The 27,493-nt window shown below is 38.2% G+C and overlaps 1 protein-coding gene across 2 annotated transcripts in view; it reads right to left on the reverse strand.

Moving 5' to 3' along the window:
• Nucleotides 1–26,850, reverse strand: part of sfl (N-deacetylase and N-sulfotransferase sfl) — a 62,223-nt gene extending 35,373 nt beyond the window's left edge. For both annotated transcript variants that reach the window (XR_011236721.1, XM_034968323.2), the window contains exons 1-4: nucleotides 26,514–26,850; nucleotides 19,790–19,981; nucleotides 6,241–6,493; nucleotides 5,388–5,550 (exon numbers count right to left, since the gene is read on the reverse strand). Coding sequence is in view for 1 of the 2 variants with exons in the window: in XM_034968323.2 (XP_034824214.1) it covers nucleotides 5,388–5,550; nucleotides 6,241–6,493; nucleotides 19,790–19,981; nucleotides 26,514–26,719 (814 nt within the window). In the remaining variant the exon portion in view is untranslated. The remainder of the gene's footprint in view (nucleotides 1–5,387; nucleotides 5,551–6,240; nucleotides 6,494–19,789; nucleotides 19,982–26,513) is intronic.
• Between the last annotated feature and the right edge of the window lie 643 nt (nucleotides 26,851–27,493).

Consider the following 27,493-nt stretch of genomic DNA (forward strand, 5'->3'; position numbering starts at 1 on the left):
TTTATTGTATTCCTCTACAGGTTCCCTGGAAGACATTGCTGTTTTACCGATAAGGCCGCCTCATCTGTACAATAAAGAACATTTCACGTTTACTTTATTATATTAAACCTTATAATTTTGTTTTAAAGCTCAGTTTAAAATTCCTACACAGAATTTCCAAAATACGGTATTTTGGTAAGAGATCCGAGCGTAATTGTTTTCTACAAAATCAGCGGACTTGTTAGGAAGTCTTAAAAAACGAGATGCTTAAAACGTTTCTGTTGGCAGAGCTTGTTTGCGGTTCACGGAACCGCACAAAGTACACACCGACGTACGAGTATAAGTTAACAAAATCGACTAATTCTGGGAATACACGTTTAAGGAATGGAATAAGTATGTACAAGTTTGTAGCGATAATAGGCTTAAAGTGGAATGGGACCCTTTTAGAGGGCCAACATTAATTAGGACGGTACACAATAAGAACTCAAAGTCAACTGCGAATAATTATAGCAATCACCTAGTGGTTTAAGGTAGAGTTTCTATTTGTTAATAAAGGCCCACAAACAGACACGCACACCTTAAATTAACTAAGGTGATAACATAACTAATGTGAATGGTGTAACTCAGGTTAGACTGTTGCTTTTCTATGCGTGTTTCTAGTTTTCTACACATTATATTTGATTACAAGACGGTCAGCCGTTTTTTGAAGGATCCCAGTTATTACTAAAACACATACTTAATAATTTAGTTACAATAAATGGTAATTATTTATTCTAAGTGGAAAATTATACAAGCGTAATGTGCTACTTGTTACGTTAGGCGGAGTTTCAACCACAAACTTTTAGATCGTCACATTTTAGGGATCGAGCGAAACCATTACAGGTACATGTTTAGAGGTAGGTAATATAGCTATAGTTCGCCACTCAACGACAATCGCAGTATGAGGCGGGGGACGCCCCGCACACCCACGCTATCCCGCACCAGGAAAGCGCGGGGGCTGTGCCGGTGTGCGGGGCGTCCCTACCCCGATTCCCATCTCGACCTGTCGCGTACAGTAGCCGGCAAGAAATATTGTACATCGACCTTTAGAATGAGATTTCGGCATTGTAGAGCGTGGTCTCTGTCACTCATACCTGTGTGACGTTTTGTCGATCTCAACGAAACCGCTATCCCTTTCTAAAGGTCGATTTTCAATATTTCCTGGCGGGTACATCAATAAAGAGTGTTGTTGTTCTCACATAGGCGTTTACATCATACAATTTTCGGGTGGAGCTGCTGTGTTAATGGTCTTGGTGAGTTATCCATTAGTTAGTCATGTTTATGTGTGATAAGGATTATCACACATAAACATGACTCATGATCATGATTCAATGATTCGATTCTCATAGCCCAATAAAGATACTTCAAAAGACGTATGGACAAGATAATGTGAAGAGACTGAGAGAGACATTTGCACATATATTTTATCGACTGCGGCACTCGACTCCCCCAAGGAAAGAACTGTTTTTATTGGGCTGACTATCAATTTAAATAATTGACTTTCCCATCGCGGGGCAAAGGCCTCGACGACAATATTTCACACAATAAGTTCGTAATTGTTCTTTATAGTCAAGAACGGATGATCGTAAACTCTACCACTGTACCAAATACGTGAATCACTATCGTGGCTACTATAAGGCCGACCATACACGGGCAGCTCGAGCAGTTAGCCAAAAATCAAAATACACGAACCGCTCGAGCAGCCATTGTCAACAGCTTAAAGCTGCCATTGATAACTGCTGCAGCTGTCGATTTCAATTCAACTACTAGATTAGTCGCAATTAGATCTGAAGGCGCGCGCGACGCGGAGGTGGGATGCGGGCGGAGACGGTAACTGCACGAGAGCAGTCGACTGCCCGAGAAGTCAGTGTATCTCTGGCAACTGCTGGCCGCACGATGAAATTTCATCGTGCTGCTGACCGCCCGGAGCAATTGCAACTGTTCGAGCGAGCGGTTCCATATAAGTATGTATGCAAATGGAAGATTGTAGTTCACGATGCAGTCGGAGCTTGAAGCAGTCATTCCTGACTGGTTCAAGCTGCCCATGTAAATCCGGCCTAAGTGTAATTCGGAAATAATTTTTTATAGGAACCCGTTTAAGCTGTTTCGAAACTTACTCGTATTGGAATAAAGTCTATTCTCGTTCCGTTGACATGAATATATTTAATTCCAAGACCGGTCAAAGGTCCGCCTAATAGACGAGTCGAGGCAAACTCATTTGACCCGTTAACAAAAGGCTTGAGCCAATGTAGATTTTATTAGAGAAATTGATTAGCGATGAATAAGAGATAAAACCGCTGGGAATTTTTCCTCAAATAGATAGGGTTATTTTTGCACCACTACTTTTAAAATAAATACCATAATAATTTAAGGTCGAATACAGGAAGGTTTATTGTTTTAAATATGCAATCGTATTTTTTTTACTTTGATTTAACAATGTTATTAAAGTTCGTTTTGTTTTTAAAATAAGAATAAATGTGTGGACACACCTTATAACAACCCAGGAACACACGGTACGAAAACAAAACGACATGGCGATAAAATTGTCAACGCCGGCATGGATTTTTTTGGAAATTCGATTTTAATTTTTTAAACTGCATTTACTTAACTGTTAAATATCGAAATTAATCATTTGATCTATAAAACACAATTTGGAACAAATTGTAGAAAATATTATCCTACTAATATTATGAATGTGAAAGTGTGGATGTTTGGGTGTTTGGATGTTTGGATGTTTGTTATCCAATCACGCAAAAACTACTTGACAGATTTGGCTGAAATTTGGAAAGGAGATAGATTAGATAGCCTGGATTAACACATCATAATCATCATCATCATCATCAACCAATAGACGTCCACTGCTGGACATAGGTCTCTTGAAGGGATTAACACATAGGCTTCTTTTTATCCCAGAAAATCAACGAGTTCCCGCGGGATTTTGTAAAACGCAAATCCACGCGGACGAAGTCGCGGGCATCAGCTAGTACCGAATAGGTCCTAAAGTCTCAAGTACCTGCCTACCTACATTAAAATCTGAACTCTGACGAGGTCGTAAGCCATTACCCACAACTAAGTGGAGAATAAACTCATAAACTAAACGGAACGACCCAAACAGCACGTATCCAAAACTAACAAAACAATCGATCTACGCTCACTTAATGGCGCGAATCAGGACAAAACATAAACGGACCCCATTAATGAGATTGCTTGATGGCTTTATTCCTAAAAACATCAGGCGCATGAAAATTGGCATCCATTTTGATTAACTTACTCAAGAAATTATAGTAGGACACAAAATAAAGGATGGCTTTTGGTCAAAGAGCATGATGATTTAGTTTTATAAAATTCCGTGGGAACTCTTTGATTTTCCGGGATAAAAAGTAGCCCCGGGATGGAAGCTATCTCTATACCAAATTTCATAAAAATCGGTAGAACGGATGGGCCCTGAAAAGCTAGCAGACAGACAGACAGACACAGTATGGATTAGTAGGATATATATATTATGTAGTATGTGGTATGTTTAGTACGTGATGGGTCGAGATGTCTATCGGGGTATGAGGCGGGGAGACGCCCCGCACATCCGCACGTCACCCGCGCTATCCCGCGCCGGGCTAACGTAGGTGCGGGTGTGCGGGGTGTCCCCAGTCCCCACCCCGATTGCCATCTCGACCTGTAGCGCACTATAGTCTATAGTTACATCGATGACTATAGTATGTAGATGTATGATTTATAATATGACTCAATGAAGACTACATGATAGATACATATGAGGTATTTAGCTTTCTGCAAAGGTTTCGCGGGTTATTAGCGCAGGCCTAATGGCGCCAAGGATTCGTATTCATATCGTGTAACACGCGCGCCGGAATTCCAGTGATGTCATCGAATTCGATATCATACGACTACTGCTGTTGTACAAGTAACCCGTTCCGTGCCATACATTTTTATTTTCGGCTATGATAACGTATTTCACGCATGCATTGTGGAGGAAGAAAACGTTTTCGTTACGTGATTCGGGGACAAAATGAGTATGATAAATCAGTCCAAAAATGCTCGCAAATATAAAACGTCCATACATCATGCTTTAATGATATTTATTTAGGTTTAAAATACTGTTAACTAGCATTATTTTTGCGTAATGGTACGTTATCGCATATTTCCATGCAAACTAGGGATAATGGATTGTATACGATAAAAATACCTACCTACCAATTAATGGTTTCATTTGAAAAATCTTATTAAAGCTTTTTTTAAAAAGGTAGATTCTTAGTAGGTGCCTACCTATCGTGCCTATTTAGTAGATATAATGAAAATGCGAAAAGTTTAAAGAAAATATTCCGTTGTAATAATAATTAGTGGCTTGAAAATACCTATTATTGTACTAAGTTTAGTCTGAACAGGGACACGCGAGTTTTGGTGTCCCTAGTAAATGGATTACGAGTACCTACCTTTTTACTTGTGTTTTAGCTTTCCAGTAAAATATTATCTCTAATTTATGTTATCACTAACTTAAGCTCGCGACTTCGTTCGCGTGGACTACACAAGTTTCAAACCCCTATTTCAACCCCTCAGGTTGAATTTTCAAAAATCCTTTCTTAGCGTATGCCTTATACGTCATAATAGCTATCTGCAGCCCGATCCGTCCAGTAGTTTGAACTTTGCGTTGATAGATCAGTCAGTCAGTCAGTTTAGTCACCTTTTCCTTTTATATATTTAGATACATCGACCCTCCCACTAGGTTGACTAGGTTGGACAGACAACATCATCCATCACATCCCTACAAGAGACCTGCGTCCAACAGTGGACGTCGATCGGGTGACGTTAATGATGATGATCATTAATTTGCATTTATATCTGATATCATTATATAAACAAAGAACAAGATTCTGGGAAATTCCAAATAATAATTAATTATTCGGATCGAATACTTATAGTATAAAAAATAAAAGTGATGAGCTTTTCCTTATGTGTATTCACGGTATTTTGAACACATATTTGGTAATATAATAAGTAAAAATTAGAAATAACTAAGTAGCCAGAGCGAAATCTGATCATCTCGATTGCACGCAATTTTCTATCCCACACCTAGAGTGTATTTTGTAAAGTGCGAAGTAAGAAGCTCGAAAAGCAGGTTGTGAAGCGTGCCGGCACGATGGCATCCGTAACGAAACGAAGGTAGAGACACAAACACTCCTTTCCTCCTTGTCCATTTAAAAGTTAGTCAGTCTGCCAGTTAATCAGCTCGTCGACAAATTGAATGATTAAAATTTTAATTAAAAACATTCAGTAAAACGAGTTTTAATTGAAAACGGATTTTAGCTGTAACATTATACCTATAATAGATTAGAATGTAACTATAATCAATTAATCACCATTGACGCCATAATCGGTCTGCCTCAACGCCCAGGCGACCGGCTCGTACGTGGAGGAGTTGGCCCTGAAGACAGTCCAGTGCTCGCCAGGCAGCGGGCCCCAGGCCGTCTCACCAGCTCGTGCCAACCGCAGCACCGGCGAAGCAGGGTTCAATGCTGCGTCCTAAACGAAATGTGTAACTTTTAGCTCGGCCTCATTTTTTAATGTCGTAACCGCGGTGATCTTTTTTCTATTAACAATCGCGTATTCGTTTCGTTTTTTAGAAAAAGATCAGCGATGTTAACATATTTTGCTAGTAAAAACGTGATATTATAAGCACTGGAAAAATACAGAAACGAAAACACAAACACTTTGATACTTTAATTATTAGGTGATGCCCGCGACTTCACCCGCGTAAATTTTGGGCTTGTAGTCAAGGGGAAACTCATTGATTTTCCGGGATAAAAGTAGCCCGGGCAACAAGCTATATCTATACCAAACATCAACATAGGTTAAACGGATGGGCCGTGATAAGGTAGCAAACAGACAGATAGACAGACACACTTTTGCACTTATAAGATTACTTATACGAAATATTAGTATGAAATAATCTATTGATAATACGAAAACATTTTCAGAAGATACGGTAATTTAACAAATCTCACAACATTGTGTAGTAACCAGATAACATTAAGGAGCCATGAATATAAAATAGATCCTAATTCTCAATTCGCAGACGACTATTACTCATAATACAGCGATAAAACGTGAAGATTTATAGCTACAACGATATTATATTAAAGGTAATTTCAGTCTGGAGACGGAGCATGATGTTGTAGGCGACAATATGCCACACAATAAATTTCAATTTACCTTAAGCCGCAGATTGGTATGCATGAAGAGTGGGAATCCTTTCAGTTGAGCACCAACAAGGCTCTCTTCGCCTGGCGTTGCGAAGCCCACGACCCCTACTGAATATTCTCGGCAGTATTTGTCGAGTAGTTCTCGGTTCCACTTGTCCATATTGGCGTATTTTGACAGCGATTCGAATACGATTACACCGTATCGCCCCTTGTCCAAGGTCGTAAGTACTGGCAAGCTTTTGCCCGCGACTTCTACCTTGTACCTGTGAAAAAGAAACTTCATGTAATAATATATTCTAAAAACTCATTAATTTCTACGTATACAGCACATCGCTAAGTTTTCTTCAGCAGAGTAATCAAATAACAACGTTCAATACAAAGGAATTCCTTATTCCTTTGCACGTTGTTGCTTTGCTTTAGTACCTACAAAGTTACTAGTACCTACTGCCGTCATAGTGACTTATTTAGATACCTATAATTATTGATTTAAGCGTGAATAGATGAATAAAATGAAGAAAGAAATAAAATCTTCAATTAAGACAATTTCTGTTTAAAAACAACTTTACATAATATCTAATACACTTAATTAATGGCAATTTAAAATAAATACAAATTTGCAAAGCTCCCCAAAACAATAATTTCCAATCCATTTTTATCAAAAGTAACTATCAAATAAAATGACTCTACATCATCAATTAATTTCTATTAGAGAAGGAAGTTAAGCCTAATTGTTAAGTAAGATGCACTCGTAAGAATCTATTAAATTGTATCAATTAATAAATTCATATTGTTCTCAGCAGGTACTTGTTTTGTTTGTTTTTGTCACTTTGTGCTGGCAGGTATCTACTGCAACTGATAGACGATCGGAACAAAGGAAGAAGATTCTTTTGTTACTCAGTTTCTGCAATTAGTAATAACTCAAATACTATTTAATTATTTGTAGACGGTTTTCTTTGCAATGTTATTTAAATTTCTTGCTAGAGAAAAGATTTTTGCTGTGATTGAAAAATAGTTCCTGTTATTAATATCCATGAGCCTGATCTTAATATCCATGAGATGTCCAATGATATTATATTATGTAAAATGAAGTAGATACGTTACATAAAGGTTAACCTGTATCTAAAGTGAAACTTAAAACTTGTATGCGTTTTGTATTTTTTTATCTTACTCATCGGCGAGCACTATTTTATACGAAATGTAATATGAACTTATCATTTATCTATTATCTAACATGTCTATGGTATAATGCCGTTGATAATGTCATAATTTCTATTGGTATATCTAATCAAGTAATTCAATAATAACTAAATAAGTGTGATGCTTTGAAGAATCCTAAATCTTATATAGTATTTCATTAAAGTAAAATCCTGAAAATGTAGTTACTAGCATTCTATGCCAAAGTTACCAGTATATTCTTCGAGTTTTAATTTTGTCAGACTTCTTGATGTTTATTTTACAGGATCCTTGAACGATATAATTAAAATAAATACAAGCTGCATCGACATATGACCAACTTACATTATATTTTATGTAATGAAATTATATGTAGGTTTATGAAAAAAAATCACTGTGATTTTTTTTCTAATACGAGTTCACGCCCTAAAGGCTAGCTAGACGGTCAGGCTAATAAACCGAAAGGAGATGTAGATACGACGTTGCTAATACTTTTGCATTTCTAAATTGCCAATCTTAAATCTACATTATGATGATGAAATACTGCGACAATTTTCAATTATCAAGGTATTTTAATCAAAGGAAACGCTCTGACCCTCGTCAAGGTTGTAGGTACAATTTAAATAATATATATTATAATAGGTAAATAACTCTCCTTTTAGCTTCGCAATGAGTGGATATTTCTAAAATGATAAAATAGAACTGTTCGAACCATAGCAAGACGGTTTTCAGTTTTATCAATTTTAGTTCAATAGAGGCAATTTAACCAATACTGATAATACCTGACAAGCCTGTAGAGGTTTTCAAACGTTGAAAGCATAAATATACAAAGTCTAGGGTTGCCCCACTATAGACTTCGGCAATATTATTTTATTACTTCTGAATTATAGTGAAACTAGATGATGCTCGCTACTTCTTCGCGTAAATTTTGATTTTTCAAAATCCCGCGGTGTCGGGTTCTCCGATTTTTCTCGAAGAGATTCAGATGCATGTTATATCTATTTCAAATATTGTTGAAATTTGTTAAACGGATGGCCCATGAAAGGTAATTGACATACATACACACTTTTGCATTAATAAATTATGTAGGTATACAAGTGAGGATAATTATTGAAGATAGACAGACAAGTTAAAGAAGGTGGGGAAAAATGAAATGTTTAAAGACAGAGGGCCGTTAGCGGTGATGCACGTTCAGAAAGGCATTTGTGTCCAGCCAACAAGATGATAATGACGTTAGAGTGGACCAGATTTCGAAGTCACTTGGCTTTGTAACAGAGGCAATTTGAGTTTCGAAAAACCAATCAAGAAGCAAATTCGCTTACGAAACTATAACGGAAGCTTATTTTTGTGCTGTGCTAATGTTGTATAACTATTTAAAATTTCCTTAGTTTGTCGACAGCCCTTGCGACCCCAACAGGTAGAGAAATGAAGCGAAATATCGAAAAGCAACCGTTCATTTTGCTCGAGTTGCGGCTCGTTTCAATTTGGCAGTCCGAGTGCACACGGACAGAGGCACCGGCCGCGGACGGTAACTTGCAAATAGCACTTGCCTATAAGTACGCGACAAGTCGTGATAGCAATCGGGTAGGGAACGCCCCACACACTCGCACATCCCCCGCGCTAACCCGGTGCGGGCGAGCGCTGGTGGCGTGCGGGCGAGCGAGGCGTCCCCTCGCCTCATACCCCTATTGTCATCTCAAACTGTCGCGGACTATACCCTTGCCGGTTCACCTCTTCCCTAATGTATACCTACTCGGAGCACTCGTTGCAACTTTGCGATCGTACATTGGCAATGTTACTGAACCGTGCATCGATATTTGCTATGCAGAAAGTTGAGAGCGTAACATTCTTGAGTATATAATCTTCTACGAGTAAGTAGGAGTATGGCCATATAAAGTACATTACAGAATTTTTGATTTAAACTTGCGACTGACCTGTAATCATTTGAACCTAACGTAACATTAACAAAAAAATGTAGGTAGGTACTATGTTATATGTTAACTATATGCTGAGTTTGTTGTGGGCTCTTCTCAGACTTGGGCACGTTTGGAACCCTCGTAGCTTTAGTTTTAAGTTTGCGAAATAATTATCACCACTATATCTTACAAATCCAACAACTGACAATCGAAAAGAGCAATTTATTACCTATTTTGAATAAATCATTTGATTTTGACTTTGACTATGTTTTTAGGGTTTGAGGTACAAAAGGAAAAAATGAACCCTTATAGGATCACTTCGTTGTCTGTCTGTCTAAGTAGAACACGTAAGCTTTTCTAATTACCATAATTCCTCACGAACACCTTCAATCGCTATCTACCTAATGAACAAGTACCCTAAGTTTCTCTTATTACCATAAGGTATCCTAATAGATATGATGTAATGTCAGTTATACCTACTACCTAACCGCAGCAGTTACATAAATAGTGTATCATTGAGACTGACCTCTATCGCAACAGGCGTACACTCTAACCTCTGCTCCAGACGATCGTCGCCAACGAAGCTAACATGTTTTAATTACCTTAATTAGCGTACTGTTGTTACACAAAACGGTGTTCACTTTAAATTAGAGTACGCGAAATGGTCCAATTTGAGCGTGAACTGAAAGCAACGAGGCTAATTCCGTAATTCGTGATAAGGGAACGAGTTAAATAGCAAGCGTGGGGAATGCACGATTAGGGACTCGCGATCCCAGAGATAATACAAGTTATCATGGTGAGAGGGCGCCTCGTGCCTCTTGAGTATACATACGTGTCACAATCGAGTGAAAAAGCGGTTATGGTAGGTATCATATCGTTTTGTTGTAACTCGTAACTATATTATGAACGTTGTAGTTGATTCTGTGTGTTGTTGTGTATTTAGTTAATAAGATTACTACAAAGATTACTATAACTGAGATACGAATTTTCTTATCACTACAGTTTGTATTGAAATGTAATACAATTTTGGTCTATCAAAGATCTAACGCCCACGGCGACTATTTGTATCGATACAGCCGCACGTGTCTTGAACGCGATTCTGAATCGCGACAGTAGCGAAACAGAATAGTGGCGAGAGTAGTACCAAAGAATAATATAATATGGTAGTACACGGACCAGCAACGCATCGCTACTGTATCGCTGCAAAAAGTCGGGGTGGGCGATCTTCCTAGAGTATATCAATACAGATAAAATAAAATTGCAAGTTCCAATATGTTTCCAACAGAATTGAACTAAATTTAAAATTAAGGCCAAATGGTTATATCCATACAAAATTGTACGTGTAGCTTTAGGCTATATCGAGTCAAATTTTAGCTAAGCTGGTTGTTGATAATGTTTTAAGTGCACGAAGAATACTTTGCCAATGAAAATGCAAATAATAATAATGTGTAGTAAAATATAACTGTTTATGCTCAATATGTAGGCGGGTAGTGTTATAAAGTGGAAACTGGGACTACGATAACGTCAAAGAAGAACGCCTGCGGTCGAGACCGTTTCTAATGGCGGTAGCGAAATGGTTCGAGTTGGCGAACTAACGACCGCATCAACTACCTAATTATTTGCAACTTACTAACTTTATTCTTTGTATCTACTTACTAACCTACTTATTTGTTTTGCTTAAACTGGCAGACGAGTTACCTACTTGATATTGCTTGAAGAGGGTAGTTATCATTCAAGTAGACGACTACTCGTATAATGATTATGTAGAGCATTAGAAGTGCTGCTTATCGTCAGATTTGAGGCGTCAATTCTCTAGCAGTACATAGGGGGAAACTACGGAGAAACAGACACTGTCTGTTTTATTAGACTTAAGAACTAATCAACTACCTTCCTAATTAAGTAATAGTCACACTTGAATATGTAAGGATAGGGTCCACACCCCACACTGCAAAATTTCGCCGCGCGTTTTTTACCGCAGAATTCTGTGACATAGATACGAAAACTGTATACAGAAGTTTATGAAATTTCGCAGTGCAGACTTACGTAGCTCTAGTTCCTGAAGTCTAGTCCGCTCACTGTTTAATGTCAGAAATCAGTTGAGTTCCTATATCGAGTTTTGAAAACTCGATATAGGACGTAGAGTCGTGACTGCCTCCGAGTATCAACTAACACTGATCTATATTTATGCTGTTTCTGTATCAAAATCATAACTACCATCAAAGTTAAGCGGCAATAACAAAAAGAGATAAAAAGATTTAATGGAAACGCATCGATCGGTACCAATACCGACCCCAACTCCGAAACAATCGTAAAACCAGTAGACGGCTATTATGGAAATGTGAGACGTAAAATTTTCCATTTCCAGATCAGTCTTGAAACAAATCAAGCATTAGGTACTGCCACCTTTTATAAGGGAAAGGTTTCTACGGAATAAGGGTAGCGTAAATTTCCTTTCCACTAGGTAATTAAGTAATCTTGACAAGATTAGTTATTTATTCTGTGCGTCGGAAACGTGAATACAATCGTTGTTTTGGTTAGATATTTGCACCCATAAACAGCACGGTGGCTAGAACAAGAGTTTTTTAAATACGACTTACACGCGTAGTCTAGCGTACTACGCACGTAAATTTTGGGTAATACGCTGGACTCTCGACTCGAGCAAGTCAAAATAATAGGGAATCTTGGTTGCATCCAGTTTACGCGCGAACTTCAGAGCGAACTGTGAATATCGTTTTTTTTAGCAAATGCTCTAATATTTATGTTTCAGGGTCCTTGAGTATCGGTAAATTAACTATTAAATTTTCTTTAACCTTTCAAAGCTTATTTTATTTTTTTATAAAATGCAATTTAATTTTATGCATTTGTTCTCGCCGCTCGCTGAGACCCTCATGACACCGATGCAAAAGTCGGCGAATTTTGGTCCCGCAAGTTCAGCACATAACAGGGAACTCTAGTTCAAGGTTGTAATTTCTGAGCCAACCTCAAACTCGAGCTCCAGCCTGCGTGCACTGAAGTGCAGTCATTCGTTCAGGACACGTGAATATCGAATGGAATTCGTCTTATGTGCTCGCGCGTCGAACGTTCTTTTTGGACGCGCAAGTACGCGCATATACGCGCCAATTAATAATTCGCGAAGAATTTGCCCCTTCTGGGCAAGGTCTTAGACGCATCACGTGTGCGGATGACTTCACTGGAATGCTCTACAATTCTACATTAATGAATTGCCTTCTTACAGCGTGTGAGAATAAGTGTGCGACGACATTATATTGGAAACTTATTCAATTCATTTCACAAAAATATGCTTACAATTTGAAACCTCCTTAAATGTATGACAAAAATGTGATTCTTTAATTAATGTAGTACTAGACTACTTAGTGCTGGGAACTTGTACTAAGAGGTATTTCGTGGTACGAGTGTCGTCACCTTCTTCCGTACCATTTTACATACATTATTTCTAGCTTATATTAGAGCATAGTAACATGCGAACCTTATTTATAATTAGTATACTTCCGCCTTTATAAGCACAACTTGTAGGTAATGTAATTTAATAATTAGGTCGCATCATGTGTGTGGAATCGGCACGGCTGCTACCAAATTAATAACTACGGAATGTTACACCTGACATGATAATATGATACTGTGTATAGGTTCGTTAACCTCAAATGTTCATTTCTGTGTTGATGAATAGGTAATTTAATTAGCATAATAAACACGAAATTATTTATTCATACGCCTAATCATAATTCCACCTTACACTCGTACATCTGTTCAAGCAGGTTCAATAAATTTGATTAGGCACTTGTGTATCTAAATAATTCAAAATTTCATTACATACCAAATTCAAAAAATTTATAGAAGGTACCCTTCAATCTACATATTATGTATGTATATCTTTAGCTCAATGCGCGTTGTTAAAAAGTAGTTTTTTAAAAATAATGTTAGCCTTATTAATTATGACTAATATTCCCCTTTCTCCTCCAACTAAGCGAAAAGCTTTTGCTAGGAGTAGGTACGACAATAGTGCAACGAGCGGGATTTGAGCCCGCAACCTTTCGGATTTCAGTCCGCTCCTTAACCGTTGAGCTATTGAGGCTCTATCGGAAACGAAGTGTGGCATTAGATATAATGCACCACACTGGAAGACGCCGGATTGAACTTGGTAAATCTGAGCCGCATAACATCATACATCGACCTTTAGAATGAGATTTTGGCTTTGTAGAGCGTTGTCTCTGTCACTCATACCTAAGTGATCTTTTGTCGGTCTCAATGACAGAGACAATGCTCTACAAAACCACTATCTCTTTCTAAAGGTCTATGCACATTATTTTCTCCCACGTATTGTACGTAGGTTTTCCATAAACACCAAGTAATAAACCCGTTAGATATAAAGAAACTCGATATGGCTCACGTGACCTTTCAAACCTTCCCAGTCACTTTTCATATTTATATGACAAAGATAAATCGATAGGCACCCCATTTGATAAAATTGATGTAGAGTTTGATGTTTTGTACGTACACAATAAATAAAGTCTCTAGTTCACGTTGGCCTCATGATTTTGGCCAAAGTGATTATGCTGTTTGGGAATTGTGCAAAGATTTGCAAAACGTTGGGCTCCATGAACTATCAATTGAAAATCGGTACTACGATAATAATATCTTTAACACATGTGTTTTACTTTTGCTCTAAATAAAATGTAATTTGATAATATTGTAACATGCTAAATAATTTTGGAACTAATAATCCATAAATTAGGTAAGTGTGATTAATTGAATTACCAGATCTAGATACACCGGCTTCACGCTTTCAAGGATGAAATGAAAAATGAAAAAAAGAAGTACCAGGTAAAAGCCTATGTTAACTACCTACATTTTAAAATACAACACGTCAACTGGCAACTAAAAGGAGGTTAATCATTAGCGTAATTGAGCGTGCACCGCCCGCGCCGGCGGGGTTGAGTCTGACCCTTCACGTTAATTGGCAAAATTACACCCTAACTGCATTTGATTCCCGTTTTATTAATCTATTTAGAGTATCTACGAAGTAACGAATCTAAATTAAATTTGAAGAAAAAGTGATAATAATCAACACGAAAATATTTCATGCTAGTCTCGATTTGATATAGGACTGTCAATTTTGTAGAAAACTAGCGATCGTTCGAGGCAAAAATATAAATCCTCTTTAGTCCCTATCCCGTAGGAATTTCGACAAATCTGGCCTTACTCCTTGTCTATATACTAAAAGAAACTTCTGTGCAAAATTTTGGGCTTCTAGGTTAAAGAGTTTAGGCTGGGGCCTATGCGCTTATACATCAGTCAGTAAATCTTGACTTTTCTTCTTTTCTTTTTATTATATTTAGATGTACGCGGCCTCCACTTCAGAACGCTTCTTCCCCAACGACTGGCCAGACATGAACTTTACACTGCAACTTCAGTTTGTTAACCCTTTGAGTTAGTCGACCTAAAACCCATATCGCTTTTTAAAAGATAAATACTTAATAATAATAATCATTGAGCTATGGCAATTACCTTTATAAAATCCAGAATGCTTTAGAAATGGAAACCCTATAGACACTGTTAATTTTGTACAAAATGTACGCGGTATCCACTCGAGAACACTTCTTTCCTAGGAGTTAGTCAGTCTGCCAACAGTCACTTTAGCTTGCCAAATCCTTTAAGCTACGTCGATTACCATTTAAAAACCCATAACGCTTTTTAAAAGGGAATCGTAAACTAGAGTCTGGAAAGTGGATACCCCTAATAGGAGGTTGATCATTAACGCAATTGAGCGTGCGCCGCCGGGGGACAGTGTGACCCTCCACGTTAATTCGTGAAATTACCTCCACAAACTGAGGCCGGCTTCCCGTTTTAAGGTCACAGTACACATATCAACTCGGAAAGAGATCGTCACCGTATTAACTCGAGCCAGCCAGTATTTTTTGTATGAAACTCCTTACAGCAACGCACACTATTCGGAATAGTATCGTAATCGCCTCGTCTCGGGACAAGCTAACGAGCCGCGGTGAAATGCGTGGTCAACTTGCAGTTCCCGCACCTACGGCTCATCGTCCCCGCGTTACGTCTCTCCATACCCAACGTCACGTTTGTCCGTCCACGCTTGCCCCTCTCACCCCTCCCCCGGCTTGTCTGCTGTAATCGCGGCGTCGTCGCCTAGCAGTAGCCGATGTCAACGTACCGGAGCTGCTGATCCGCTTTTACATTTAGATGGACGCCTGGTTGATGGCGAGGCAAAAGGTGATACGATGACGAACCCTTTCCGAGTTGATATGTGTGCTATGAACTTTATTAATCTTTTGGAGGACGAGCTCGAATATGACATGGAAATTGTCAATTTACTACGCCACTATTTCAATTTACTGGCGGTATAGAACGGATAAAGTTGACCCGCTGTCCTTTCGTGATGTGATTTAGATGCAAAATATAAAATCTACATATCACTTCTTAGGCGACGACATCGTCTGCGGAAAATTAAGGTTTAATATAATACAACTTCATATTGCCTGTGGGCTGTAACTTAGGGTTAATACCAATAATAATTATTTTGCCAATGGTCGATCCTAATCATAGTAAGTAACTCCCTAATATTAAAGGTGAAAGTTTGGATGTTTACTCTTTCACTCCACAATGACAGAGTCGATTTAGCTGGGAAGGGAGATAGCATACCCTGAATTGACACAAATACCAGAAAATCAAAAGTTTCCCGGGGGATTTCTAAACAACCTATATCCACGCGGACGAAATCGCGGGCATCATCTAGTAAAGCATACTTCGCTATTTTTTATGAGCCAGTCATATTATAGACCGACGTAACAAGGATAGTACCTATTTATAATTCTCACCTTGTTAAAACCTATATTTTATAGACATGGGATTTAAAAATTTGTATTTTTCCCGAATATGGAATGGTTATGAATTATGATTTAAGCAGTCTTACAATGTTTGTTATACCTACTAAAATATGCAAATGCAACTTTGCATATATGTATTTATTTCAGACAATTTTCTTAAAGTAAAAAATGTAGGTGAGGTTCAAGAAAGGTTGTCAACTTAATGGTTCAATTCAATAACAAAAGAAAAACCAGCGTTCGAGCAAGAAAAACTTTCAGTGGAGTTGTGTCGACTGGCGACGTAAACTTGCGCGCCGTGCAAAAAGCCTCACAAGAAAAGTAATTCCTAACCCGTCAAACATTTCATAAACAAGCGCAGCCTCGACGTTTGTTCACTCAATTTGGAGTGGAGTCGATTTTTATAGTGCGTTCAACTGATTGGACTGAATATAGACAGTAAAACAAAGTGTAAAGAGGCTGCGCGATGATCAAGAGTTTTGGCCTGGGCGTTAATGAACCGTGACTTTTCTTTTCATTATATTCAGATGTACGCGGTCTCCACTCCAGAACACGTCTTCCCCGGCGACTGGAAAGGAATTATTAGGAAGCCTATCTTATGTGAGCAATCATAATTGTCAATTCTACGTGATTGACAATATTACCACATCCCCGACACTTCATACAAGCAAATAAATTTAATCATCTACTTACTATTATACAATGACAACGGTAAATGAGCGGGACAAGGACAACACTTTAAAAAGGGAGTGAGTGTCGCGTCTTTTACATAGTTACAGGTGGTGATAGATTCTTTGATATTACTTACCATTGACACCTGATTGACACAAAATCAACGGGGCCGAGTGGAACTGATTGTCAATTGAAAATACGCGATTGAAGGTAATTGATAGCAATAAATTGCACCTCATTGACAATTACCATTGAAGCAGGCAATCGATCGCGCCGTCGGCAATCGCTTCGTTCAATGGTTAACGGAGTCGCGAGCTTTTATCGTATACTAAACTGTTTTTGTATAGGATAGCGGGTGACTTATTTAACTTATAACATGCTGATCTTTCTACATGCCAATAGCAGAGCAATAGTAACTGAGGGCACATTGACACATCGATTACAATTCAATAACTACCGGATAAACGTTTTTCAATAATAAATATATTGTGATTGCGGTTTATGTTATCGGTGACAGATTTTTATTCACCCGTCATCCCTTTCAGTCAACAACTACTATAAAATAAATTATAGTCTAGAATATTTAGCTACTTAACCTTTACTTATTGACTTTCTTTTATTTTAGAAGGAAAAGATAATCGTGCTAAGGACATTTCAAAACTCGACAAGACAACCAAATTATGACGTAATATGCAATCATAATAATAATATCTATAATCTACCACTTATATACCTACCATATTTAAGAATAACAAGTTATTTTCATTATTGTTTTTTAATCTCAACATTTATACAAAAAAAACTACCTAAATTTTAATAAACCCCTCCCCTCACTCTATCTCATCTCATAAACACAAAATAAACAATCCTTTTCTAACGTTCGTATTTTACTTTGTAGCCTAAAGCTAAAGCATTTAATTGGAGTACATTTTTAAACCTTCTTGTTTCGCTGGACCGGTTCGTTGATGACTACGATGTTTGCAGACTAGTTGAGATGGCTACTTTGTCCGAAATGAGGACTGGAAACTTATCTATCCTGTTTGCTCTCCGACAGTCTTCGGTTTAAGTTTAGTATCTATTTGAGCAGACCTTAGGCCGACCGGCCTTGACTTAAGATAGTCTGAGGCAGGTCGAGGAAGGGTCAACACCTACTTCCACCTATTACCCACTAGAAGTAGGTGTAGACGCTGCCCCACTTTGACCAAAGAGTTGACGATCGGAAAGGTCGGCCGCGGCGGTTCAAGCCCCACCCGTTGCACTATTGTCGTACCTACACCTAGCACAAGCTTTACGCCTAGTAGGAGGGGAAAAGGGGAATATTAGTCATGGTAAACATTGCTAATATTCAATTTTTTTAATTGGGCGACATCATAAGAAGACGCACTGATGCACGCTTTCTTTTTGTTTCAGCTGTATGCAAGCTACATCGATATCGGAATTTCCTCGTTAAAAGTCTACAAGAGTAGGCATTCGTGGTAAACATCGTGTAAGACCAAACCAAGCGACTAGCTACGAATACTAAGAACGTACGAACAACTTCTAACTTATTGATAATGCGTCTGCGTAGCGTGCAAATAACCTATATAGAGTCCCATCTGGGTTTAGATGCGCGAGCCAATATCCTGCTGCATTCACAATGGGTGTTTTGTGTACATAATTCATAAAGTGCAACATTTGATTACGGTTAAGTTGTTAGCATGACTGTAAATGCAAATCGAATAACTGTCTATTCGACTGATCGTATCTGCTGCATTCCAAGATTAAGGTAGCGATGTTACATCGAACGGTCCAGGAGTTCTGTGTTTTGTGGTTCCCCTTTAACAGTGATTTATGGACTTGGGATTTCCGGAGTTAAGTATTTAACCGCTTATAAACAATTATTAAACACTAGAAATGTGTTAAAAAGTGAACGGCGAACTCAAAACTAAACTAACAGCCTAAACACTAAACTAGCAGTTTAGTTAAAACGAGATAGAGCTATATCTCTCACATAAATCTGTCTCGTTTTAACTCAATCTTAAGTCACGATTAGCGAGTCTGAGTACGGCTGTAAAACTCCTTATATTTAAGTTAAAAATATAGTTTCCCGATATTATCCAGGGTACATATAGGTAGGTATACATCTACTCCATTTGAGAGAACTTTATTAGCTTTTGTAATAACGTAGCTTTATTTTCTTTGTAACTGTTTTTCTTAGCGGGAAAAGAACTGGGCTTGAGAATAATATAGAACAGAAATATATTCAGTGGCTTCCGGCCTATTCAGTTAAATGTTTGTTGCTCTTAGTTGGTATTCGGCCAACGCCAGATACCTACGTGAAGATATAAATTGTGTGCATTTATAGGCTCTTCTATCTGGCGTATAGGCTGTGGTAGATTCGGTAGAAGTGGAGGGCCATTACACATCGATTCTAATAGCATGTTTCTACCAGCTTATTTGTTTGGTTCGATTGTTTCATCCGCAGTTTGAGCGCCGAAACACAGATGAATAATAATTGATACCACGAGGCACGAGATAAGTCTTTCATTCGGTGGGGAAAGCTCTAACTTAATAGCATCCTAACCACTTCACAACAAATAATCAACAATACATAAATATCTAATAATTTTACCGAGCGAGCTACTTATAAAAGCAACTGGACAACCATACGGAAGTTGGCTTTAATACTTCATCATCAACCCATCGCCGGCTCACTACTAAGGACGGGTCTCTACTCAGAACGAGAAGAGTTACTTCTTAGTTATACCACGCTCCCGGCACTTCTTACAAATGAACAGATATCATCTAGTGACAAGGACAGCGCTATACGTAAATCAAGCGGGACAAGGACAATGCTTTACTTAATACTATCTATACCTACACGTTGCGGGCTGCGGCGCGGGAGCGCTATTTTTTACGTAGTAATATAAGTAAAATATAAAAGAAGCACTCTTACCGTATACGGTTGGCGACAAGAAGCTCTGCGATGTCGCGTCCCAGTCGCGAATAGAGCGACTCTGCGATGACCAACACCTTGGCGTCGATACGGAGTCGCGCGTCGGAGCGGTGGTCGCGCGCAGATTGCTGCTGCGACGCCAGCAGCGAACACTGCGACAGCGGCCGCGGTACCCGGTCGCGCCATACTAAACTGTACAAAGACAAAAGCATTACAATATGATTCATACTATCCATACTAATACTATAAAAGCCTCAATGGCTCAACGGTTATAGGAGCGGACTGAAATCCACAGGTTGGCGCTTCAAACCTCACCCCTTGCACTATTGTCGTACCTCCTCCAAGCATAAGCTTTACGCTTAGTTGGAGGGGAAAAAAGCGATAGTGTGTGTCTGTCTGTCATTTTTTCACGGATTTTGTTACAGAGATAGCTTGCATCTCGGAGATAGATATGGACTAATTTTTATCCCCGGAAATTAAAGTTTCCATGTATTCTCATGTTATCGGTTGTGAATAGGGTGATCAATAAGATAATTAGGTAAGTATATTACATTAATATTTAATATCTATCTTTGGTTGCGAATTGAAAACTTCATTAGTTGTTTAAGAGGACTGTGCAAGGTCCACATAAACTCACGAAAGTTTCAGGATGTGAAGCTTATAGCTTAATGTAATGTAAATAAAAGTAAATATAGAACGCGGCCGAAAGTGATGAACATTGGCCCTAAGAATGACATTTCGGTTTTGTAGAGCGTTATACCTATGTGACGTTTTGTCTCAACGACAGGGACAACGCACTACAAATCTGCTATCTCATTCTAAAGGTCGATGCACATTACTTTCGGCCGCGAACTGTACTTAATGTAAATACTTAAATGAACTAGGGTCCTACGGTAATAAATTAAAATAGATGAGGGCACAAAAAATAAACATATTTGGACATTTTTCCGTAAGTGTTTCATTCATTATTCTGTGCGAACTAATGTTCTTGTCCCGTCTGAAGTTACAGCGGCATGTGGGGCAAGTCACATTCATTTAGTTGAGCGGATCGTTTATTTGAAACAAACACCATTCCCTCAAACTAAATTCTACGGCGAGAATTATTATCGGTGAGAATGAAATAAACGGGGGCCATCTGGCGCGATAACTAAATTCATTCACTTCCATAATAAGGACCTATAGTGTGAACATTTTGAGATCTCACTTGCCATTTTAGCTCTTATGTCAATAATTGTCATGTCAAAAGTATGGTTCACCTTGACTAAAATAGTAGTTTTGATATGACGGTTGATACATAGAGCTAAAATGACGAGTGAGATCTCAAAATTGCTTGATTTAAAACTATGGAATCTCGTAGTAATTACATTTTCCATTTACCCCACTCGTACCTAATCGTTAATTAATTACCTGTCAATACCTACATCTTGTAGATTACTTTTATCAAACACTTTTTTGATAAAAAAAGATTAAACTTTTTAAATTTTTACGGATATTAAATTCAGCTCAGGTAATTAAAACTTTGCAGATTTATTACTTAGTATCTAATCCGCTTACTGGAATTTTGATGAAAATCAATCACAAGCTGCCAAAGTTGGGCCTGCGTTCTCGCTGGAAGCCACATCAAAGAACCATTACGGTTTATATCAAACGCGAGAGAATAAATAAAAGACTTTTAGGCAAATATTTATACGTAGACAGTAGGCACGGATCCCGAATAGGGTTTCCATACAAACTGTATATTTAAATTCCTCAGCGTATTCCGAAAATATCTAACAAATAATTTTCTAATAGATAGCAAAAGCAAACAATTGCCAGATCTAAAAATTACCAAGGAAGGCAATAATATAACTGTACCTACCTAATCAATAATAAATCCCACCTAATTTATCGTTTAAGTGGCAGGTGCGACCCTGCAAATGAGATCTTTTTATCATTAAATACCTATAGTGCGCACAAAATAAGTAGCTAGTCCAATCTAAAGTTGCAACATAGCATTTTGCGCAGGTCATAAGACTAAGGATTAAGTACACATCGATAAGATCTTTTTAAATTTACCTAACTACTTGTTTAGAGTGCACTATAATTACCTAAAGTTTACAAAAATCTGAAAGAAAGTGCCATATAATTTTTATACCGAATGAAAATAAACTTTGAGCGTTCCTAGACATCATTGAAATTATTGTCAATTTCCGGAACGGTCTCGTAAATTCCGAAAGATATGGTTATCGTGGTCTGAAGCCGTTCTGCTGCCGTAGTTGCCTCTTCGCTTTAATGAAAGCTCCGCCCCATCTCCGGAGTGAAACTTTAACGAAGAGCTGAAAAGAATAACTGAGGCAAAGGCACTTTTTATTTGCTATCCGGCGAAAGCAACTACGATGAATAAACCCAATTCATTATTCAGAATTGGCTCTATCCATATTGGAGATTTTCATTTTTAAAATTTACTTTGTACCTTTAGTGACTTATTAGGTACTAACTGATGCCCGCGACTTCGTACGCGTGGGTTTAGGTTTTTAAAAATCCTGTGGGAACTCTTAAATTTTCCGGGATAAAAAGTAGCCTATGTCCTTCCCCGGGTTGCAAGCTACCTCTGTACCAAATTTCGTCATAATCGGTTAAACGGTTGAGCCGTGAAAAGCTAGCAGACAGACACACTTTCGCATTTATAATATTAGTATGGATTTCAATTTCTAACTTATTATGTGAAGTGGGTAAGAAGATTAGAATTTTGGCAGGTTTTTTTCTGATTATTTTATTAATGAATTAGGAATTAGGATTAATGCAGACTTAAGACTTTCAGTAAGTAATTTTAAAAGTAGAACAATGTTAAAAGTGATGTGAACCGACAGTCGGAAAGTTTTAATGTGCGCATTTAACAAGCAATTAAAAAGAAAACCTCAGTAAAATTTCCCAATAAACGGCGTTAACACAAAAGCATTTAAAATCATCGGATTTATAAGAACCGAAGTTACCAAAGCAGCTTCCATTAATTAGGCGGAACACAAGTTTCGCTATAAATTCACGGGATCCGGGGAAACTTGCCGCCCTTCCCGCTCATCGTAGCGGTGTAAATTTTAGCCGATAAAATAAAATATTACCGCTTTGGCTACACGACATCCGCCCTAATTACATAAAATCACGTTATAAATTACTCTGAAATATTCGCCTCCTCGTTCTAATTTAGAAGTGAAAAGCTGCCAAACAAAGGGCGACAAGAACGCTCGGCACAAAGTTAAACGCTTTTAATTCTTTTGCGAAGCAATTTCCGGCGACGGCTAATTTAATGCGCAATGAATCTTTTTCGATACTTGTAAAATGTGCAGACATACCTATTTAATTTTAATACATGTGTGACCAACGTAAACTATATAACGATCGAACATATAAACACAACGAGGTTCCCTGATTAGTCATCTATACTATATATATATGTAAAAGGAAAAGATGACAGACTTACTTAACTGATCTATCAATGCACAGGCTCAAACTACTGGACCGATCGATGGCATACAGATAGCTATTACCTATGCCGTAGATATCCGCTAAGAAACGATTTTTGATAATTCAATCCCTAATGGGGTTTGAAATTTGTGTAGTCCACGCGGACGAAGTGACAGGCATAATAAGTTAGTTATAAAAAAGCATGAACAGGTCCGTTTTTCACAATTTTAAAGGTAAGTATTTGAAAAAAGTGCCGACACATTAAAAACTTCAGCTCAAATTGATCAGCGATCAAACGATATGAACATATAAAAGGTTAAAAGGACATCATCCATTAGGCATGTTAAGTGTAAAAACCAGAACTACGGTAAACCCAAAATTTACTAAGTAAAAGTACGAATTTTAATGTAATTATTATTAATTTTACTAGCATTCATATCAGGGAATCTAAGGTTTATTTCAGAGATAGATATTATTCAGACTTTAACGTCTCTCTGAGGTAAAACCTACGACTTCCTAGGGAGGGAATGCTAGTTCAAGTCACAAGTTAACAATTATATCACACAATAATTGCGAATTGTGACACTAAATAATAGAAATTTTTAGGATTTACCTTTACCTTTTACAGTAACATACCTACTTAATATAAAAGTAAGTACAATAGAGACTGGCCTCTTTCCAAAACTGAAAGCAAACATTAGATATATTTATTTAAATGTACATATAACAAGATTGAAAGGCTTTACCGGCTGTCACGCGATCCAACAATGGAACGAAGGGAAGTCCACAACTGTCAAAGCGGCACTATTCAGTAAAACTTTATACAAAACGGGAGGGATGTTTTGAAATTTCGTGGACATTAATCCAACCCTGGCGCACGGAGGAAATATTCATTGTATACGTTATTTCTTTTTAGTAACTAGAACAAATATTTAGTTAACGTCGACGCAAATGATGCCTTGATTATAGTTTACGAACATTGAAGTTTAAGTTTATCTTCTCTTGGTTAAATTGGATGGTATCGAGTTGCGAGTAAGTTACAGGAGTTTGCTGGTTGCGAAACTGCCAAAATTCGCGATATGACGGTATAACTTAAACCATAAAGTTAACTGGAGACCCTGCTTGTAGGTCAACAAGGAAACAGCGGGTGCTATTAAAATTCAATAATGAGTTTAAAACGAATTTTCAAATACTAATAACGTAACTAAATTAATAAGAATTCAAATAAGTAATATTATTTAGTTTATTTACCCATAGGTATATTACACATCTGGACAAAGATGTCTTCACGTCTTGCATTAGAAAGAAATGCTTAGAATAGGTTTGTACATTTAAAAGGAAGATTATATTATTATAATTATTTTTATATTTTAACGCAGAAAGATCTGTTATCACATGTTCTCAGACATGACCGGCACCGTCTCCTTCAGACACATCATAATGGACAAAATCGAAGAAAAGAGAAACGTTGACGGAAAAGAGAAGTGGAAGAAGAATGCGCGGCTTAGGAATATATGAGAATGGAATGAAATAGCCAAAGTAGCATAATTTTCCGTTTGGCAAATGTTTATTTGACGATTTGAAAATAGGTCGAGATGACGGCCAACGTCCAATAAGGGATAGTAGTATATAGGATCCCGCTATAGGACGACCTTCACCGAGCTGGTTAATGGATGAAACTTATCGATTTACCTGTTTATACGTTACTACCCCGGGGCAAAAATCACGTTTGAATATTCTATGGGCTTAATACTTTCGATTGGTATGGAATTTGTCAATTAAACAAACCAGTGAATTTTTTTTTTTTTTAATTATTAATTACGCATATACTGGACTGTAATTTTTCAGGCAACCCATATGCAATATATTATTTATTGACATATTAAATTGAATATAAAATACGTTTCATCCATTAACCAGCTCGGTGAAGGTCGTTCTATAGCGGGCGAACCAGATTTACTCGACAACTGATAATATCAATTGCCTAATTGGTACGAATTCCGATTTTCAACCCCCTTTTGGAATATCGTTTTAACTATTACGACTACACCATCGATATTACAAAATAATATAATAATAACAGTACATTACAATAACTAAACTCAAATAGGTATTATCGGCATACAGTTTAACTACCGAACATATTTGCATTGACTGCGGTGAACCCGCATTACTATCTAATGAAGCAAAATTTGAAATAAGCAAGATTAGTTATGACTACACCGTAATGCCCAGTGAAATGTATGCTGACTAATGTACCCGACATCGAAACGCCGAACGCATTAAATTGCTGTAATGCGGTTTAAACTAAAATTACACAGTAACACAATGGAAACAATAGCTCACTAAATCCAATACAGAAAGAGGTGACCAAGCGCGATAATTTGATATTATTATTTTCCCCAACAACACTCTATGTTTACACCCGATAGTTAGCAAGGAAATTGGATTTTGTACGAATGGCGCGATATTTCGGCTAGAGTAATTAATTATGTTCGAGCATGTTTCTCGACGTTTTAATTTTAAATTTAATAACGAATGCATGAATTATATTAAAAACGACGCATATGTCGATGAAAAATGAAAAACACACGCTTTTAGTGTAGTAAATTTTCCCCGGTGAAGTCGTAGCGTTGAATAGTTTGCAGAAATAGTTCGCGACAAAGCGATGCCGGTGTACAGAATAATTAATGCATGTCGATATTTGCGGGCGCTGATTCATAATAACAACCTAGTTACTGCATACGTAAGTACGTGATCTATTGGGTGCAACGATTAATTTATGATTGTGTGTAACCATAAAATCCACTTTAACCTAAAAATAACATTTGGTACTTATCTCTGATGTCTAATATTGTCCTCCCGACCGAATTTCGGTCACAGCGGCCGATATCTGCACATGATTAGACATCTGCGCGGGAGATATTATAGTGTACAAGTTTAGTGTGGTTAGAAACACGGGTGCACTCTCTATTGCATTATTTCTATAGTCCGATGGGACGGAAATCCAACACGACCAAAGAGAGATCAGGTGCCGACGTGCTCTCCAAGGCAGGAGAATGAATAACCGCCAACTTCCTTACTCCGGAGTCCGGGCCAGTACCTACCTATGTGCTAAGAATTTCACGACAGAAAAACCCAATAACAATTTTTAGCCCGATCCGCAAATCGAACCCAGGTCCCCACCATACGCAGTCGAACATGCTATGTGCTAACCACCAGAACAACGGGACACTTATTTGAAGAGTAGGTAACTAGTTACGTTTGTTGATCGCAAACTCACCTTGTAAGCGGCATCGTCACATAATACGTATAGAAGAATATGGTGAGGACGGACAGCAGCATAACACCAGCTACGCACTTCCTCACGTTGACGTGGCTGGCCAGCCACAGGCAGCAGCGCGCCGTCGCCGACTTGTGCGCGTGCGCATACTCGCCGCACTCGAGCAGCGGCGTGCGCGACCCGCGACCCTCGGCCATCTCTAACATCTACACACCACTATATTTACACAACACAGTAACACTTAGGCCTCTTAAATTTAATAGTTCACTGTACAATCTCTATCTGGGAACTCTAATGGCCGCGTTTGTCCTTGGTGGTGATTTTTGTCGCCACTTGCCGTGCTTCCACATTTCATAGTGTCGAAGCGGGGTGGAAACGCGTGGATGCGCAGGGAGGCTGAACGCGAGGGCTCCGCTGACGGCCATCTCGCGCCGTCAAACGTGTCCTTTGCCGATTCAAAATGGCCGCCGACGCATCTTGGCGGGTTGTGCTCATCACGGCGACGGCGAGCGCTCCCGGTGGTAGAGCTCACGACATCCGGGTACGACACCGGTCAGCCTCTGCCGGTCGCATCGGTTTCAACTGCAACAAAGATAACACGATGTTAGGAAAGTGTAACAAATCATCGTCATCATCAAATTAGGTCAAAGTCCACCAAGTCGCTGTTCAAGTGCAAATTGGCTGACTTCACACACTTTTGAGAACACTATGGAGAAATTTCGACATGAAAGTTTCCTCTTGATATTTTCCTTCACCGTTAAAGCAAGTGATTAGTTAATAATTTAGAAACGCATAAATATAGCTCCGAAAAGTAAGAGGTTTGTGCCCGGCACCGAACCCGAGTACCTCCGACTAGAAAGCCGATGTCTTAACCACTAAACTATCACCGCTTTAAAATTTTGTTTGAGCTGATTTACAAAACTATAACATTTAAAATAATAATTGAACTTAGTAAGTACCACCATCAATTCGGAAACGGC

The sequence above is a fragment of the Maniola hyperantus genome, chromosome 5 (genome assembly GCF_902806685.2).
Source record: "Maniola hyperantus chromosome 5, iAphHyp1.2, whole genome shotgun sequence".
In the NCBI taxonomy this organism is placed as follows: Eukaryota; Metazoa; Arthropoda; class Insecta; order Lepidoptera; family Nymphalidae; genus Maniola; species Maniola hyperantus.